Source organism: Eleutherodactylus coqui, chromosome 8 (genome assembly GCF_035609145.1).
Source record: "Eleutherodactylus coqui strain aEleCoq1 chromosome 8, aEleCoq1.hap1, whole genome shotgun sequence".
Taxonomy (NCBI): Eukaryota; Metazoa; Chordata; class Amphibia; order Anura; family Eleutherodactylidae; genus Eleutherodactylus; species Eleutherodactylus coqui.
Window position 1 is genome coordinate 10,843,448 of NC_089844.1, and position 19,296 is coordinate 10,862,743.

At 43.3% G+C, this 19,296-nt stretch overlaps 1 protein-coding gene across 1 annotated transcript in view; it reads right to left on the reverse strand.

The window, feature by feature from the left end:
• The window catches only part of LRP1B (LDL receptor related protein 1B), a 1,872,788-nt gene that overhangs the window by 704,358 nt on the left and 1,149,134 nt on the right, over positions 1-19,296 (reverse strand). The window contains exon 24 of the mRNA XM_066577770.1: positions 13,287-13,532. Within this exon, the coding sequence (XP_066433867.1) occupies positions 13,287-13,532 (246 nt within the window). The remainder of the gene's footprint in view (positions 1-13,286; positions 13,533-19,296) is intronic.

Below are 19,296 nucleotides of genomic sequence, written 5' to 3' on the forward strand. Positions count from 1 at the left end.
TCAGGATGTCCACTTGTAGCGCACAGCCCTTCACTCCCTTAAAAAAATGTCCCTTCTGCAGTGATTTGTTTTCACCTTAGCGCAGCGGTAAGATGACTCAGAAGCTGGTGGGAGGCAGAGGAGATATGACCAACCCAACTGCATGTTTAATTGTCTTATAAATGAGGCAAGGATGTGTCTGTAGGCATGACTCACACAGAAGGACCTTGTAGCTACACAGACAATTATTGTGTCTGATTCCTAAACCATTGCTGCATATGGAGGGTCAAAAATTTAGGTAAGGCCGCATTTACATGGGTGATAGCGATTTGTTCTCAGGCACAACTCTCATTGGGTCACAAAAGGACATTGCAAGTCTTATTCTTGCACGAATCACATAAAAATAGGACCTGCTTACGTTTTTTTGTCTCCCATTATTGGTGCACGAAGAAATTGCCCATGTAAATGAGCCCATTGAACATAATGGGTTAATATAACTCACAAGTTCTGTTCTTCGTGCAAATGCACAGAACTTGTGTGATTTTCTCGACCTCGTAAATAAGTCCTTAAAGGGATTCTGTCATCACATTGGTTGATTCTTAGCAGTCACCATAGCGCTCCTGACCACATGACACGGAACATGAACATATGTTTGTAAACATCAGAAGATTTATCATTATTATAAAAAGTTACTTTCATATTGTCGTGATTTGTATGTAAGTCAGCCCACTTCAAGTCACAGAGGCGGGCCGCCTAAGCCCCAATTCACAGTGTCCTGCTTCCTCTCACATCCCCCCTCGGTTGCCCAACCACCTCCCTTTGCCGCCGATGTGGGCACAAGCAGAGGTGAAATTCTGCGAACCTGCATACCAAAGGCAATGTGTCTACTCCTCAACTTCAGTGGTGCCTTGCACATGTACCAAAACACGGGTGTTGCAGAGTATTGTGCCCGGTGTGTCCCTACCGCATTGATCACTGCTGGAAGACCCTGCAGCAATTGGTGGTAGAAGAGGCCACACAGCACAAGCACAGGATTTCACAGAAGTCAGGGACAAGGAGAGGTGGCCGAGCAGTGGAAGGGGTGTGAGAAGAGGCCGGACACTGTGACTCAGGGCTCAGGTGGCCCACCTCCAGGACTGGAGCTGGCTGATTTGCATACAAGGTGTGACAATAGCGATAAATCTTTTCGTATTTACAAAGATGACAGAAACCCTTTAACCTGTTACCTACTTGTGGTGCAAAGAGCCCTTCAGTCATTGTAGAAGGGTATCTAAGCTTTCCTCCATAGGGTGTAATGATTCTGTTCCAGATGCGTGTTGCCTAATACATTTCCTGTAAGCATATTTAAAGAAAAAACACATTGGGGCCAGCCACCATATTTATAACATGTGTGAGTGTGTTGAAAGTGTTGGCATGCACTTTGTTGAAGGATGGAGCTTGCTGCCCTTAAGGAGAGGCTGGTTGACAATAGGGGTGAGGCTCTAAGCTGCAAGAGCTTACGATCAATGAGGGAAAAGAGGTGATACAAGAATTACAGGTACTTGTTCTGTACAGTGGTCCAGCCATCTTTGATAATGCTATGTGAACCGGTTACCAGTCAACACCTACATATGTACATGGGCGCATTAGGATGCATAGGGTGAGGGATCCTGTGATCAGGTTCGAAAGGAGAATATAGAAAGTGGATAAATGGTGCAGTTAGATTATGGGATATGATCAGCCTCCCTAAAGAGATGTGTTTTTAGAGCTTGCTTGAAGTTGTAGGTGTTGGAGATTAACCTGATTGTCTGGGATAGCGCATTCTAGGGAACTGGAGCAGCTCAGGAAAAGTCTCAGAGACAGGAGTGGGAGGTTCAAACTGCAGAGGAACTTAGTCTTTGGTCATTAGCAGGATGGAGAGCATGGGTAGGGTGGTAGACAAAGATGGGAGAGGAGATATAGGGCGGTGCATCGCGGTGGAGAACTTTATCAATGACAGTGATGAGTTTAAATTGTATCCTATGGTAGATGGGAAACCAGTACAGTGACCTGCACACGGTAGAAGCATCAGGGTAATTGCTGACACAGGGTGAAGGCATTGGTGTAGTCACTGGCACAAAGAGAAGGCACCAGGATAGTGATTGGCACAGGATGGAGGCATTGGTATAGTGACTGGCACAGAATGGAGGCATCGGTATAGTGACTGGCACAGAGTGGAGGCATCAATTTAGTGACTGGCACAGGGTGGAGGCATCAGTTTAATGTCTTTTATAAGGTGGAAGAATCAGTGCAGTGACTAGCAAAGGGTTCGGGCATCAGAGTAGGACAGAAAGATAAGTCTGGTTGCTGCATTCAGGTTGGGTTGGAGAAGGGAGAATTTAGTGGGAGACTGATCAGTAGCGAGTTAGAACAATCAAGCAGAGAATGGATCAGGGCAACAATATGAGTTTTTGCTGTTTCTACCACAAGAAAAGGATGAATTCTGGTGATGTTTTTGAGATGTAGGTGATGTGAGCAGGCAAGGGACTGAATGTAGGAAGAGAAGGAAAGATCAGAGTGAAATGTGACTTCAAGACAGAGGGCATGCTGCCAAGGAGTTATGGTGGCACCACCCACAGAGATGGAAATACCAGGTTTAGGTCTGTTAGTAGATTATGGAAACACCAACATTTCAGTTTTGAAAGCTTCAGTTTCAGACAGAGAAAGGACATGATGTTAAACACAACAGACAGAAAATCACTGGTGTTTCGTAGTAGTGGAGGGGCGATGTGGAAGAGGTGAATAATGGGGTGTAATCCATGGAGAGTTTATACTTAAAGCCAAATCTATTGATAGTTTATCTAATAAGGGCTATGAAGATGGAAAAAAGGAGGGGGCCCAAGGCAGAACAAGCAGTCAGAGAGGTCGGGGGAAGAAAAAAAGCAATATATAGAAGGGAATAGAGATTCAACAGACCGGAGGATACAGAGGAGGAGTTGGTGATTTATGGTGCTACTGCTGCAGAGAGATCCAGAAAAATTAGTACATTGTAGTTACCATTAGATTTAGCTGACAGCAGTTCAGTTGATTCTTTAGTGGTTTCCATAGAATGTAGAGTACAAAAACAAGAGGAGTAGAAAAGGCATTGGTTGATAGTTGGCAGTCAGGATGGGTCAAGAGATAGCAAATTTAGTAATGGGGTTATGACTACATGTTTCAAGGAGGATCCATGAAGAAAGCTGAAGAGCACTCAAAATGTATGAAGAGCATGGATGCACGCATCCTCTGTGGGAATGATCCTGATTACCCAACCATATAGATCAGTAGAAGGCCGTTTCCAAAGTACAGTGCCAAATAGAGTCTTTTTATTCCAGTAAAACAGATGCTTTTAGGCTCATTGATGCAGTTAGTAAGGCAGGAGGAAGAGATGAGCTGGAGACAACTTCTGCAATTGGAGCAGAAACCAATAACGGCAACAGCACGCAAAATAAATTTACTATCAGAGGTATACATACCTATAACCAATACTCTAACCACATTAAATAATGCAAGGTTCTTGGATCTATCTTTCTTTGTACAACTTCTGCAATTGGGTCAAATGCTAAAAGTGAATGAGACGAGGTGCAGGAGAGAAGGAGATCATAGAAGGTGTGGGAGGGAAGGTGATGAGAGGAGGTATGGGAAGGAAAGGGATAACGCTACTTAGGGTTTGGGTCATTTTTTCCTGCTGGATATTGTCAATTTGCTCTTTGAAATATGCGGCCAGGTCGTTGGCCCTGAGATCCGTCATAGGTGATTAGACTTTAGGGCTAAGTGTCAAAGAGTTTTTATGGGTTAGAACACACCAAGTGTCTTTTCTTTAAAGAATATTCTAAATGGCCTCCACAGATTTATTATCATCCAATTCCACGGGGCCAATATGCTAATAAGAACCAAGTTACTTCTCTTCATATGAATGCCATTGATCTCCGTATAAGTCCAATACACAGATGGATGCTTCACGCCTGTTTTCCATATCCATTGATGTATAGAATTCGCTGGTGTTTGTGTGCACAGTAGTTACGGAGGGCATACTAATGCAGTAATTCTGGGAATTAGGCTGCTAACAAGCCACTTTGGCGGCTTTGACAGTTCGTAAAGATCTAGTCTTTCTAGTATCACTGTGTTACAAAGCATCTTATTTTCGACAAGGTCTTAGAGGAGGTAAAAACTACATTTTTTTTTCTTTTTCAAGACTTTATATGTAAACATCCAGATTTTGGAGCACTTGAAAGTTATGTTCCAAAAAAACAAAAAAGTTATAATATCTAAAGGAAATATTGCTAAGTTATTGTCTTTTTTAGAAATGATGGAAGAACAAAAAAAGTTTTGAATCCGTGTTCTGAGGGCGCATCCCAAAAGTCATAAATACATTGAAAAGACAAATAATAAAGCCAGATAGGTGTGGCAAGATAAAACCTGTAAAGATTCAGAACTATTATATCCGTTGGTAAGATTGTTGTAGCTATTGAGAAGGAAACTCTATGAAAGTTCTCAACCCATTATTAGAAAGTGACGGAGCCGACCTGCGCTGGACTTCCCACCTCCAGAGCCTTATAGCAACTCCATTGGGTGGCTCTATGGTGCATACACTTTGGGTCAATTATTAGAATTTTTAGATTCTGAACCTATTTAAATATTAAGTCTCATCATGAGCAATGTGGTGTTATAATACTTATACATTAACCTTATTGTTTGTTCAAAAGGATTTGCATTATAAAAAAGACCGAGAGATTTCCCGAAATACAGTACTGTGCAAAAGTTTTAGGCAGGTGTGGAAAAAATGCGGCAAAGTAAGAGTTTTTTTTGCAAATGGTAGGCATCTGATTAACTCCAAATTTATTCTGCAGCTGGACAACAACCCCAAATATACAGTAGAGGGGCATAGTTAGCCGACAAAGCGAGCGGGCATCTGACTAAGAAGCTCTGGAGAGTACCTGGTTATCTCCCATAATCCTGCTAATTCACAAGATCTACACTACTTCTACCAAGCTTGGCTGCCCCCCGTGTGAAGTGAAAGATTGTGAGGGGTAGCTCGCGCTGCTCGGGAAGTCTTGGACTGGTACAATAGCCATGGTACTTACCGGTTGAGGCTTTCTAGGCTGCTTCACCTGTATGCTCTCCAGCTGGGATCCACTGACTCAAGGTGCCCTGACAGGTGCCGATCGCTATGTCCAGCTTTAGTGGGCAGCTGTATTGCTGCCTGGAGTCACTGCCGGGGCTCTTGGCAGAGGTCTTTCAGTGGCTCTGGGAGAGGCCTCGTCTTACTGTGATGTACATTTTAGATTCACTGCAGAAGCAGTGGCCTGAGCACTCTGTGGCCCAGCCAAGGTGGCCTGTTGCTGGGGGCCCTAACCTTGTGGACTAGTGTAATGCTGTGTTTGGCCACAATTCCTTGGAGTATATTTACCTACCACCTCTCTCTCAGTTTTTATTTGCAACAGAGACTCACTAGAGACTACCACTACTAGACACTACCCATCATCCTCCCCATAGCCTAGTAGTTCTGGAGCTCTAACTATATGATCCCCTGTTTTGGCCACTTTGGCATGCACATACCTACTGGCTGCATATATCCTTGCCAGGATATGAGCTACGCTGTGGGAGTGATACTCCATGTCTGCGACTCTCTTTGCTGCAACCACCATCTTGGGGTTCTGCTCGCACACTGTTCCTCACCACCCCAGGATTATAATAACAGGAGTCATTGTTTCATTTTAATAACTTTTATCAGGGTCCAGCTCTAATTTTTAGGACCTTCGTCCTGAAGGTCTGCATTATTTTTCTATAAAGCAAAAGATCCTGGTTTGTTTCCAACTAATTCAAGAGACTGATGACCAAAAACGTTATGCAAGACCTGCATATATTTCCAGTAAACCAATAGCTTATGTCTGCTTAGACAATATCACAACAGAGAAGTCGTTTCCACCACTGCATGATCATTTTCAATTTGCTCAACTGTATCCAATATACATGGAATTCTTATTATGCCTGCATAGCAATAATTTACTACCGCCACCGGGTAGTCCTATCCACGGTAACTATCTGTTATTCACCCCAACCGGATATATATGCAGTGATGTAAAGAAATAATCCTATGATGTCATTTCCTGCTGACACATATGCGGTTGCGGTATGTCTGGGCACTGTGTCTAGGCATTATGCTCCATCCCACATGTGCTACATTTACAAATATACCATACTATACCAAACACCCTTCAATGATTCCCATAGGCAAAGAGATGCCAAAATATGAGAAACAACATAAAGCATTGAACTCTTCCCAAACCATCACAGATCTATTCTGTCTACAATCCTCCTCGAATACGATAAACCAAGACCCAAATCCCACTCCCCCAATCTCTGAACTTGGAGATTCAACTCCAGATACATTGCTCAATCCATCTCAACTGCAGAGTATTAATACTATGGAACTTTCTAAAATATCAAACAGCTGTTCAAACAAGAACTTCAGCTGGTTGTCTTCAAGTTTTCAAAACAAGTACAAGAGCTAAGCCAAAGAATCAACGAAGTGGAAAATAAAACAGATGAAAGTGTGGAGGCGCTAGATGCAGATAAAGCAAAAATTGTGCAACTTGAGTTAAATTAGAAGATCTTGAAAATCGCTCTGGATGGGCCAATTTGCGAATATGAGGCCTACTTGAATGTTTTATCGCACTTAAAGAAGCAGCTCTGATTATCTTTTAAGTCCTACTTCTTCAGGCTGACCCGGGAATCTTTCATATTGATCACATTAACTGAGCCCTGACTAAGCTGTGTAATACATACCTTCCCAGAGACATTGTCCTCAAGCTCCACTACCCTGAAGCTAGGGACATGATCCTTTCTGCTACAAGGAATTTCTCATCTCTCCCGGGAACAGAGACATATGTTCAACTCTTTGCGCATTTAGCCTCCTTCACATTAGAATGCAGATGGCAGCTACGACCAATTACCTTGGCATTACAGCGAACTCAGATTCATTACTGATGGAGCTTTCGCTTCTCTCTCTCTTTTCAGGTGAAGGGCTGATGGCACTCTGTCCACTCCCTACTGGAGGGTCAGGAGATCCTGAGGTCTGCCAACATCACAATGGATCCACTATCTGAGCTGTGTGCCTCTAGAGCAGTGTTCCCCACCTCCAGTCCTCAGTGGATTTCCTCAGTGTTGCACAGGTGATGTAATTATTGTCGGTACCTCAGACATTCCCACAGGTGTTCTTACTATAAGATATCCTGAAAACATGACCTGTTGGGGTGCCTTGAGGACTGGAATGGGAAACACTGCTCTGGAGGCTCCTCTTCAGCAATGTCCAACAAGATTATGGGAGAATCATCGTCAGGGTTCCTGCAATAGTTCTGCCTGATGCCCTGTTTGAAGATCACCAGGAGGATGAGTGTAGTCCTCTATACTGACTTTTGTTTAGCCAAAGCTATTTTTGCTTAATACAAGGGTGTAATGCACTCTTAATACCTTATATAAAAGTCCCACTGTAACCCCGTATCTGTACAGTACTATTCCATAATTAGTTGGAGATTGAAATGCTATGAAGGGTGTATGCCGTGGCATGGAGTAACCCTAAACATTTAAAGTTGCGTAGAGTTTGATTGTGGGCAATCTGCGGTATACTGCTCCTTATATATAGCCTATTTCAATGTATCTTATGGCTGTTATATTTATAGCTTTAGGTTAAATGCAGTCATAATATGTCACAGTTGGGCTTTCATGTTGTCCAGAAGTCTTGTGGAGACTTGAATGACCATGTTGTTAGATGATCTGTTGCCGTGCAGGGCGGCGCGGGGTCCCCCGGTCAGCGCGCGCCGCTCTGGCTTCGGCTCCGGCGTCCTGGAGCTCTGATGTCAAGGCTCTCCCGGCGATGGGGGGGGCGGCCGGTGGGCGGTGGCGTGGGCATGTCCGCCCGTAGGGTGTCAGCCGCACTCCTCCACCTCTCTTGTGCTGTAGTGGGGGGAGTTGGCTCCTCCCTCTCTCCTCCCCTAGGTGGAGTCCTGTAGTCATAAGGCTGGCAGTGACCTGAGCTCACTGCCAGTTATTGGTTCTGTCAGCTCCTAGTCAGTCCTGTCTGCAGTTTGTCTCAGTCAGTTCCCTAGTTTGCTCGTCAGCTTCCTTTTCCAGCTTTGCCTTGTGCTCAGTATTTTCTGTTTGGTCACTCCATCTGCCTTTCCTTGTCAGTACTCTGTCCCCCATTAGTTAGGAACATCTAGTGCAGTCACCAGGTCCCTAGCCAGGGTAGGGGCGGCAGTCCAGTTGTCCGCCTGGGGTTAGCCAGGTTGAGGCAAGTAGTCAGGGACAGTGGGGTGTGGTAAGTTCAGGGCACCCCACCTGGCGTTCGGGGGTCAGAGTGCCGTAACATGATCCCTACATTATGGGTTCTAATAGATTTTTGATTATTTCTATTCTTCAGTTTATTCACATATTTTCAACATATGCTTGGTAGAGGCGCACGACCTTGCGTAATAGTCCCCTGATATCTACAGGGTACCCAGTTTTATTAAATATAGGCTCAGCTACTCTTTTGTTCTCTTACGGATCAACTCTCGCCAATAGCTTTCCCTCAGCTGTCCTCTACCCTTTACCATGTGTTGTATTTTGAGTCATAATGTAAAGAGATTTAATTCCCCACAAAAGCAGATGATAGTCCTCCAAGAATCTGAACTACATAAACCTGACCTCATTTGTATTCAAGAATCCATGTCACACATAACTCCCACCATAATCTTTTAACTCACGCTTTCATTATAGTAAAGTTTCAATCTTTCTACACAATTATTTTTTCCCCACATGTTCTGCAAACGATCACAGATGATCAAGGTGGCTACATAATACAAATATTAGGTGAACTCTATTATAAAGTGAGTTGTTTTGCCAACATACCCCTATATGCCCCAAACCAGTCTCATTACTTTTTTCCTCCCAATTTGCGATATTCTCATTATTCCAGATGATGCCAGGCTGGTGTGGTGACTTTAACTTTACCTTTAATCTGTTAGTTGACTCTACGTCCACTACTTCTCCACTTAGTAAAAATCAGACTGATGAAATCACAAAGGTATTTCATACTCTGTCTTTAGCTGACACTTGGAGGGGATGCCACCCTCTACCAAAAGGTTACACCTACTTTACTCCAGCTCATGGGCACCACTTCAGGTTGGACTGGATTCTCACTAACACTGCCTCTTAGCATTATTAGCCTATCCCGTCACGTGGTTTGCGCCTGGTCAGATCATGATGCTGTATTCTCATAAACCACGTCCAATCCCCAAGCCAGGATCCCATACACTTGGAGACCTAGTGAAGGGTCACTCACTAATCCTAATATTACCGCCACTGTTAAAGAAAATCTAGGAGAATATTTTCATTTGAACGATTCTCATTCGACATCAATAGATGTTTGCTGGATAGTGAACAGACCGCTGATCCGAGGCGTCATCATTTCCCCTGCTTCACAATCAAAGAAAGCAAGGACGCAGATACAATCTGATTTGGAATACCAATAGCGAAATTGGAATCTGCTTACCCATGGCACCCATCATTATGCCTGCAGAAAACAATTAGATACCAGATAAGCACTTAATGCTATATTAACACATAATGCCAAGAAGGCGATTGCTTGGACTCAAGCGTCTTATTTCCATTCTGCTAATAAACCCGATAGACTCTTGGCACACAAACTCAGAGCACAACAAGCTCTCAATGCCATCCATTATATCCAGATAAAACCAGGCCGCTTCATCATTAATCATGATAAAATGTATACAACTTTCCAAAAATAGTATAAAAAGGTGTATACAGCCTGTAAGATGTCTTCATTATCTCATATCGACTCGTTCTTATAATAGCTTTATCTACCAAACATTTCTCCAACAGCTCCAGTTCACTTAAACTTCACAACTTCTAGTGAAAACGTAGAATAGTGAATTTAACATCTTAAACGAGCCTCGGGACCTGATGATTTTAGGGCCTTATATTATAAAAAATAATTGCACTGTTGCAGCCGTTCTGAGGCCTGCACCTTGCTTGCAAGCCAGACCAGGTTTTGGGTGTGCCCTTGCTGGAGCTGAGGGGTATGGTAGTTGCAGGAGTGATGTCAGTCAGCACCTGGTGCTGGCTGGCTCATCTCCTATTTAAACTGTGCTAGCATTGACCCCTGTGCTGGTCAATCCTTCAGTTTCCTTTGGACAGCGACGGAGGAACACACCTTGGCTGAAGCTCCTAGCTAAGTTTTTTAATGCTTTGTTTGGTTTTCTGTTTTGCCTTTATTTTCTGCTAGGGCTCCCTGATAGGGTCTTGTCAGTAGCCCAGGCATGAGTGTGGGCTCGCACTTATCAGCGCAGTCGGTCCGCCGAGTAGGCAGGGCCCCCTCCCGGGTTAGGGGACTTTAGGGAGAGAATTCCCCTTAGTTTTATGTTTCCTTTGCACAGTTGTGCCTTTTTGTTTGTGTTATTGAGGTTGTACGTCCGGAGGACGCAACATGCAGCGTCTTCAGCTATCCCCAAACCTGGTAAGGATCAGACACTTTCCTCCAACTACAGACCCATATCCCTCATTAATACCAATTTAAACATTTCCACGCCAATCCATGCAAATAGGTTTAATAGACTACTCCTCTCTGATCCATCGCGATCACGTGGGCTTTGGTCCAGGGCTTGCAGGCTCCTGATAATGTCCGGAAAATACTCAACATCATACATTTACCAACCCTTCTAACACACCATTGTCAGTTTTAACATTAGATATTGAGAAGGCATTTAATAGACTTTGCTGGACATATTTTCAAATAGTCCTACAAAAAATGGGCTGCAGACCCTTTTCTAAATGCATTGGCAGTGCTATATTCCTCTCCGACTACCTACCTCAAAATGTCCTATACCCACCCGACTCCAATACATATAGCCAGGGGCGCCTGGCAAGGGTGTATTCTATCTCCAGCTCCTTTGCATTAGTAATGTAACCTCTGGCCATCGCTATTTCTGAGAATCCAAACATTAAGTTCATGTTGGCACAGTCCATGCTAAACGAAGCCTCTTTGCAGATGATCGTCTGCTTACATTGACTACCCTATTCACCTCACTGCCTAATCTAATTAATGCCTTTGGGGAAGTTTAGTTTAGCCTCTGGAATCCAAATAAATACACCCGAATCCAGAATTCTTCTCAGCAATACGCCCTCCTCTACCCAAAAAATTATTCAGCTCAGTTTTGCATTCAATATCTGTACCCATTATATCTCATACCTCGGAATTAAGCTGAAGCTTAGTTGTCCAAGATGCCTGGAACAACCTCCCTGCCGAGTGCCTTCGAAAACTGTGTGCAAGTGTTAATAGAAGAACTGATGCTGTTGTAAAGGCAAAGGGTGGTCACACCAAATATTGGTGGATTTATATTTCTCTTTTCTCAGTCACTTTGCATTTTGCTATTTGAAAGCATTCTGACTCTGCGCCATTTTTTCCACACCTGCCTGAAATGTTTGCACAGTTCTGTATATAATAGCGATTGAACGTAGAATTCATTTTCCAGGGTAGCAAAGAAAGGTGAAAAGAATCTTGGAGATTCAGTAGGAAAAGGAGGATTTTTTTTTATATGTTCTCAATTCTAATGGTGAACTATATAGCCTGGTGTAATCAAAGCGTGGAGTTGCCGTGATGATAGTGGTCCATAATATATTAAATTCAATGTCAACATTTTAAATTTACGGTCAATTCTTCGTTATCCCAAATAAAGTGAAAATCACATCAATGGATAAACATTAAATGGCTAATTTATTAGAGCCGTTAACCTTTTTTTTAGATTTCCTGTCCCTCTCATTATTGGCGCTCCCCTGTATGGTAATTCTCCCCGTGACCCCCGGAGTGCGGCATAAAATCACGTGACAAGTTTTCCGCCAATCACTTTCAGTGTGAATCCACATCAGGCCTCATTCACATGAGCGTGGTGTACACGCTGCTGTAGCAAACAATAAGTTGCTGTGGAAGCGCTTACACGGAGCTTTTTTACCAGCGTACAATCTGTGCTGGTAAAAAGATAGGACAGCGAGTGCCGACTCGCCTGTCAGCTCCGTGCTGAGGCGCTGTCCATGGTGCTGACCATAGTCTCCTATGAAAGCTGCTCACAGCATGGATATGTGAATGGGCTGCTCCGCGGAGAATGGAGCAGCTCGTTCACTGCAGAATTCCTGCATGTCCGCAGCGTGTAAACCCCACTTGTGTGAACGAGGCCTTAGATGGGAAAATAAAGCGATCCAAGCAACTTCCAACGAGGCCGGTCATCGGTGCTAGACTAGCCGGGGTCTCACTGCCAATTCTGTCTTGGCCTATTAAGCTGTGCCCGTGGGGTGGCTTAATAGAATGCCTGCCCAATAGCAGTATGATGTAATGCTATGGCATTGCATCGCACTGCTCGAGCGATCACAGCATCACAAGCTGTGGTCCCATCTGGGGACTAAAAGAAAAGAGTAAAAAAAAAATCAATAAAGATTCAATAAAGTTTTACTAATTTAAAAAAGTAATAAAAGTAAAAAAAAAAAACTTTTGCCAAATTTATGATAAAATAATCCAAATTATAAAACAAAAATACATATTTGGTATCGCCGCATTCGTAAAAGTCCGTTCTATCGAATGAATGCATTATTTACCCCACACGATGAATGTCATCAGAAAAGATAAAAAACGCCAGAAATGCGCTTTTTAGTTAGCCTGTCTCCAAGAAAAAAAAAGCAATAAAAAACAGTCAAAAAGTCGTATGTATTCAAAAAGTAACGCAAGCTGCAGGACGTCCCGCAAAAAAATGAGCCCTCGCATGGAAAAATAAAAAATGTATTACGGCAGAAAATAATTTAAAAAAAATAAATATCTTTGAAAAAAAAATAAAGATAGTACAGCAAAAAAAAACTATATAAGTTTGGTATTGTAGTAATCGTACCAACCCGTAGAATAAAGTTATCAGGTCATTTTTGTTGAAGTTTGTGCGCCGTAAAAACAAGACCTCCCCAAAGATGGCGGAATTTCAGGGTTTTTTTTCATTCAACTCCACTGAGAATGCTTTAAAAGTTTTTCAGTAGAGGAAGTCCAACATACTTCTAAATGTCTGTGTCTAATAAAGTGGCCATTGAGTGTGTATTCGATAAGATACATTTCATAGATGTCTCTGGAAGGGTCGACACGGCTCAGTCATTGCAAAAATGTTCTCGTAAAATATGTATAAAAAGATAAAACGATACGAATGCATTTACTGCATATTCATGCAGACTTACAGGATTTAGTTTTGGTAAAGGGTCACAACCCATGGGTTACCTACCAACATTGCTGCATGTTTCCCCATCAAGATTCAATGTCCAACCTTCGTAGCATGAACACTTGACCACATTCTTGTGTTGCTCGCACACTTGGCTGCATCTCAGATGTTTTGTGCAATAATCCACAATGTCACAGGTCTTGTTATCAACGCTCAAATACATCCCCTGTGGGCACGAACAAACTATTCCTCGTCCGGGAGCAACACTGCACTGGTGGCTGCAGCCGCCATTGTTCAAATAGCATTCATCTGAAAGGAATGTAAAAAGGATAAAATACATTCATTATAAAAAAGAACATGTTAACCAAAGGTGATATTCACTCATTGTAAAAAGAAAATCCCTTCCGAAGGAGTCAGAGGGATCAGCCCTATTCTCATCCCCACAAGGAAGGACTAGAAGCAATGAGGTGAAACCGAAAGGGAGGAGACACAGATTAGATATTAGACACTGAGGGGGATCAATGAGTGGAACAGGTTGCCATGGGAGGTTGGGAGTTCTCCTTCAATGGAAGTGTGGCAATGTTGCGGAGGCATTCCTGTGACAACACTGCTGAGTTTTATCCTGCTGGAAGATTCCTCTTGGAAGCCGTGCCTCAACATGGCCACAGTTCTTTTTTTTACAATGTATGTATCTTTATAGCAGTCAGATCTTTATTTTTCTAATAAGGAGCTCCAAATTGTCTAAATAGATACAGGTTGACTATGCACATCAGTTTTAGACTAGGTGACCCCTTAGATTTTGTCGGGTGCGGGTGATCAAGTAGTGGAGTATGGTGGCCTCCCAACTGATGGCAGATGGCAGATGTTGGGGGAGATAAATACTGGTCAACTGTATTCCTTCCTTTAGAACGCATGTGCAGTGGGCAATGTACTGAGCTATTGGGTGAGATAGCTGCCAGCTGTCTTATGTGTATGCCTAGCCAGAGAGTTAAAGTGGCTGTGCTTGGTATTACAGCTTTGTCCGACTTGCTTGGATAAGACAAAGTAGCAATACCAAGCAAGGCCACTACCAAAAGTACAGCGTGCTCAGTGCAGAGCAGTGTAAAACCCAATGTAAGCAATGAAGAGTCTACACCACTTGCATCACCTCTGTAGCCCGTTTAAACAGCTGGGAATTAAGTGTTGGACCCCACCAATCCAATATTAATAGCCTAATCTAAGAATAGGCTATTCATTTAAAGAAAGCAATCGCCCCTTTAAATGATAGCATTGTGGATGCTATGAGGCACTTCTTGGGGGAGGCAATGAATCAAACTTACAGAAAGAAAATGGTTTGGAAAAATATCCCGTAACGACGTGTGAAAGCCGATATGTAGACCATTCAAGATTCTGGGACTTTGTGTTAGAGCTCATGCACATGGCCAAATTATAGAATTGTACCAGGACTGCCAAAGAGGCGAATATAAACTCCACCAGACATCTCTAGGCTTCCAATGGTATATGTGAGGACAGCTTACAAACACATACACAGACTGATATTTGAGAACTCTTGGAATATAAAAAGTTTCTGAACAATCCTGTTTTTGTAAAAATGTGACCTATTTTTCACACTATAAGGCCTTAGTCAGACGGGCGTTTTTAGCCGCGATTTGCGCATGCGCATGCGTCCGGCGATTTTATAAAACCATTGCTTTGCAATGGTATCGGACACATGAGCGCTTTTTATGCGCTCGTCCGATAAATTATAGAACAAAAAATCGCAGATCGCACCTATCTGCGATCTGCGATTCCTGTTCTCTTCTCTATATGCGCTCAATGGGGCCTGCGGCAGCAGCGCCGACCCCATTGAGAACATATAGAAGACAAATCATTCTTCTCTGCCACAGCTGTAACAGCTGTGGCAGAGAAGAACAATGTTTGCCCATTGAATTCAATGGAGCGGCAATACAGCCGCTCCATTGAAAGCAAAGGGGTGCCGGCGTGCGCGGGGTGAATTGTCGGGAAGGGGTTAAATATATAAGCCCTTCCCTGCAATTCATCCTAAAATGTGTTAAAATAAAAAAAAATTGTATACTCACCTTTCCGCTGCAGCCGGAGTCCAGCCGCGGCCGCTGTCAGTTCTCCTGAACTGCTTCTTGGCACTATTCAGCCGGCGGGGCTTTCAAATCCCCGCCTGCTGAATGATCTGCCTCTGATTGGTCACAGCCTGACCAATCAGAGGCTGAAAACACTCACACACCCATTCATGAATTCATGAATGGGTGAGTGACTGCTGCCTCTCAGCGCTGAGCCAATCAGGGGCAGGTCTGACTCACATCCATTCATGAATTCATGAATGGGTGTGAGTGAGGCATGCCTCTGATTGGCTCAGCGCTGAGCCAATCAGGGGGCAGGTCTGACTCACACCCCCTTCACACCCACTGCAGGACGGCCGCTCGGAGCTCCGGCTGCCGGCAGAAGGTGAGTATACAATTATTTTTTATTTTTACACATTTTAGGATGAATTGCAGGTAAGGGCTTATATATTTAAGCCCTTCCCGACAATTCATCCCGGGCTCGCCCGCAGCGCATTGCTTTCAATGGAGACGGCTGTATTGCCGTCTCCATTGAATGCAATGCGCTGGACAGCTCCGGCCCGTTTCTAATGAAACGCGGCTAGGAGCAGATTTTCGGGTGACTTGCACGCACCGGTCACGCGATTTGCGGATGCGCATCCGTCATGCGATCCGCAAATCGCGTGAAAAAACGCCCGTCTGACTAAGGCCTAAAAGTAATAAATCATCAGGAAAATCACAATGATGGGGGTGGAGTTAGGGGGGAAGTTTTGAATTTTGTTCCATAATTTTTTTAATTCTATTTTTTCCCATTGATATTAACAGAAGTTTTATGATATGGAATTCCTAATATGTCACACTGCATTGTTGAGCCAATATTAGCTCCAAGATATTGATATTGTATTGAATCCTCCGTTTGAACCTCCATGATGCTTTAATGCGTTCTCCTCCCTAATTTCTGCTCATTTTCATTCTCTTTTCTCTCTTCAGCTCTCCCACTATGGGAAGGAGCTGAGTCTTCTCATAAAACGTCCATAATACACTAAAGCTCCATCCTGGTCATTAATGATCTACATAAAAGCTATGGCCTCATTGGCTCGAGGTGTAAGACAGTAGACTCCATATGTTGGTCTGGTGAGGCATTGAGTACAGAAATGTAAGAAAACTAAGACCGGATTTCACAAATTACCAATCTCTTTCCTTGGAATTATTCAGGCAGCCCTAGTGGCAACCATCAGGCTCACTATGGCGGGTCTCACTGCAGGCCATCCTCTGATTCGGGCTTTAACAGCCCTACTCTCTTTCCCCTTAGGCACTCCTTCTGGCAGGGCTACTAGATGGCTCAGCTCTCTGATTCTGGTGACCCTCCTGCAAGGCTGCAACGACTATATGCCAGGCATGTGCTTTTCTACTATGTTACAATGTAGTGGGAACAAGGCTTAAGTCCTTCACCCTCCCTGCAGATAGTGTGATGAATTTATTCTATGGGTTGTTACAGATGTGATGCTACCAAATAAGTGGGTTTTTAGAACTTTTATTTATTTTTTAAACAAAGAGGTAAAGTTTTTTTATTACTATTTTTTACATGTTTTTTAATGTCCCTGTACGGTACTTGAACCCGTGGACCTATGATCACTGTGATAATACATTTAAGTACTTCTGTATTGGAATGCTTGGCACTATTCATGTCTTTTTTTCTGTGAACCGTTTACATACCATGATCCACATTGATTGTGGCATGTAAGGGGTTAACAGGATGGGGCTGTATGTTAGTCACAGCCGGCTACGGCTGCGGATGGCGCGGGCTCAGCTTCTGAGCCCTTGCCATCCATAGGATGTAAGTTTATTATGACCAATGGCAGGAACCCCCTATCCCAGCCCGGATGTAAACGTATGTCCTGGGGGAAGGTGTTGAGGGCTCATCCACAAGGCTCTATCACTATCACTCCCTGCACAAGGTTTTTTGGAACTATAATAGGGCACCGATTGGAGTTTATAGGGTGATGCTCTGCCTCAATATGCATCCGATGTAGCATGAGGTTCCATCAGAAACTGATTTTTGGAAATGCTCATTGCTTCTTGGCCAGAACCTCCAAGTACTCCTATGTTATGCTGAAGCACTCCGAGCCTTAGGGACTTTATATGAGGCGCCTAAATGTAACCATCAGCCGATTCTTCTTGTTCTCATTTGAAATTTTGTAAGCCACTTAACGAGTAGACATTCCGGAACCGGAGACATAAAACGCTGTTTTACATGTCTGTGAATGAGATTTACAATTGTGACTTTAAAGTGTTAAGAGAAAGTAAGGCTGGTGAGCGCTAAGTGACTCGTAGGAAGTCGTCGGGAAAGGTTACCTCTGATGACAGGCTTTATTGCCGGTGACAGGCAGAATACATGTAGAAGTTGGAGAGGCCTTGTACTAAGCCCAGGCCGTTTAGTGGAGGTGATTGGTAATTTCCAATTGAAGATTTGGAGGTGAAGAGTCAGAAGAAAGTCATATATTGCAGACATAAATAACTTGCAATTTTACCGCTGTTGTAAAGAGTTGATGGATGGAGGGGGGGGGGGGGGGGGGGTGAAGCTCCACTGCGAGCTCTCTAAAATGACATACTAAACTACCAACATTACCGGATGGCAGAGTGACTGGAGGAAGCGTTATCAATGCAGAAACACAACCCTTCGTCTGCCACATACATCGTTAACACTTTACCTCTCAAGGTTTGGCGCAACGAAAAAAAAAAGGCCAGTTCCCTATGTCTCACCCTTTGCATAAGGCCTCCTGTCCACGGGCGATATTTTACTGCGTTTTCCATGGCGATAATCTGCACGCGGGTAAGGCATGAAACGCTTTCCGTAGGATAACTATGAAAAGCGCGGCCCAATGTACATGAGCGGAAATCGGACGCAATTTTTTCCGCGATTAACCTACTGATAGGTTCATCACGGAAAACGGCAGTGACTATTGTGTCTCCCGCGGCGCAAATCTGCTGCATTAAAGCGCAACGCCCGTGGACAGTCAGCCTCCGTCATAAAGAGTCGTAAGAGCTACAGTATATAGTCAGACCGCGTAACTAACACAAACGGGTACTTTAACCCCCAACAGTCCCATTAAAATTGGAAAAAACCTCCCGAAAATGTCACATTTTTAATTGTAGATTTTGAACTTATGTCTTATATATATTTGACACGTTTTAAGTGCATTTTTAACTCCTTAGTGGCGTAACTAATTTTCGTAAATCGCTTCCTCTTTTGTTTTCCAAAGGTCATAACTTGTTTCTGTTTCCGCCGGTATCTGTAGGACACTTTGTATTCTGTGCTTTTATTGGAACCGATTCCGGGTGCACATAATGTGTTAAATAACTTGGATTCGTTGTTTTTTTGCGATTTCTCTTTATGGCATTCCCGGTGTGGTGTAAATATTGTGTTATCTTCATTCTACGGTTCATTATGATTATGACAACACCAAATTTATAGAGGTTTTATTGTTTTACTACTTTTTCGCTTTTCTTTTTTTTCCAAATAGACGCCCCATTCTAGGCCCCGAGCATTGTTATCCTCCCGTGGACGGAGCTCATCAGGCCGCTGTTCGGGGGGACGATTTGCTGTTCTTGGTACCATTTTGACTTATTTGCAATTTTTTTAAAATAGATTTTATTGAGCAGGAAAGGATTTTGTTACAAAGTCACAATTTTAAATAATGAGACGGAATTCATCAAAAGATAAGTTTAGCGAAAAAAAGAATTTTACATATAAATAGCTCTTTTTTTAAAAATTACATTAAATCCATAAACATAAGAAGATAACAGGTGGTTTGCAATTATGGAAAACTTAAAGGGGTTGTCCCGCGCCGAAACGTTTTTTTTTTTTTTTTCAATAGCCCCCCCGTTCGTCGCGTGAGACAAACCCGATGCAGGGGTTAAAAAAAAAAAAACGGATAGTGCTTACCTGAATCCCCGCGCTCCGGTGACTTCTTACTTACCTTGTGAAGATGGCCGCCGGGATCTTCACCCTCGGTGGA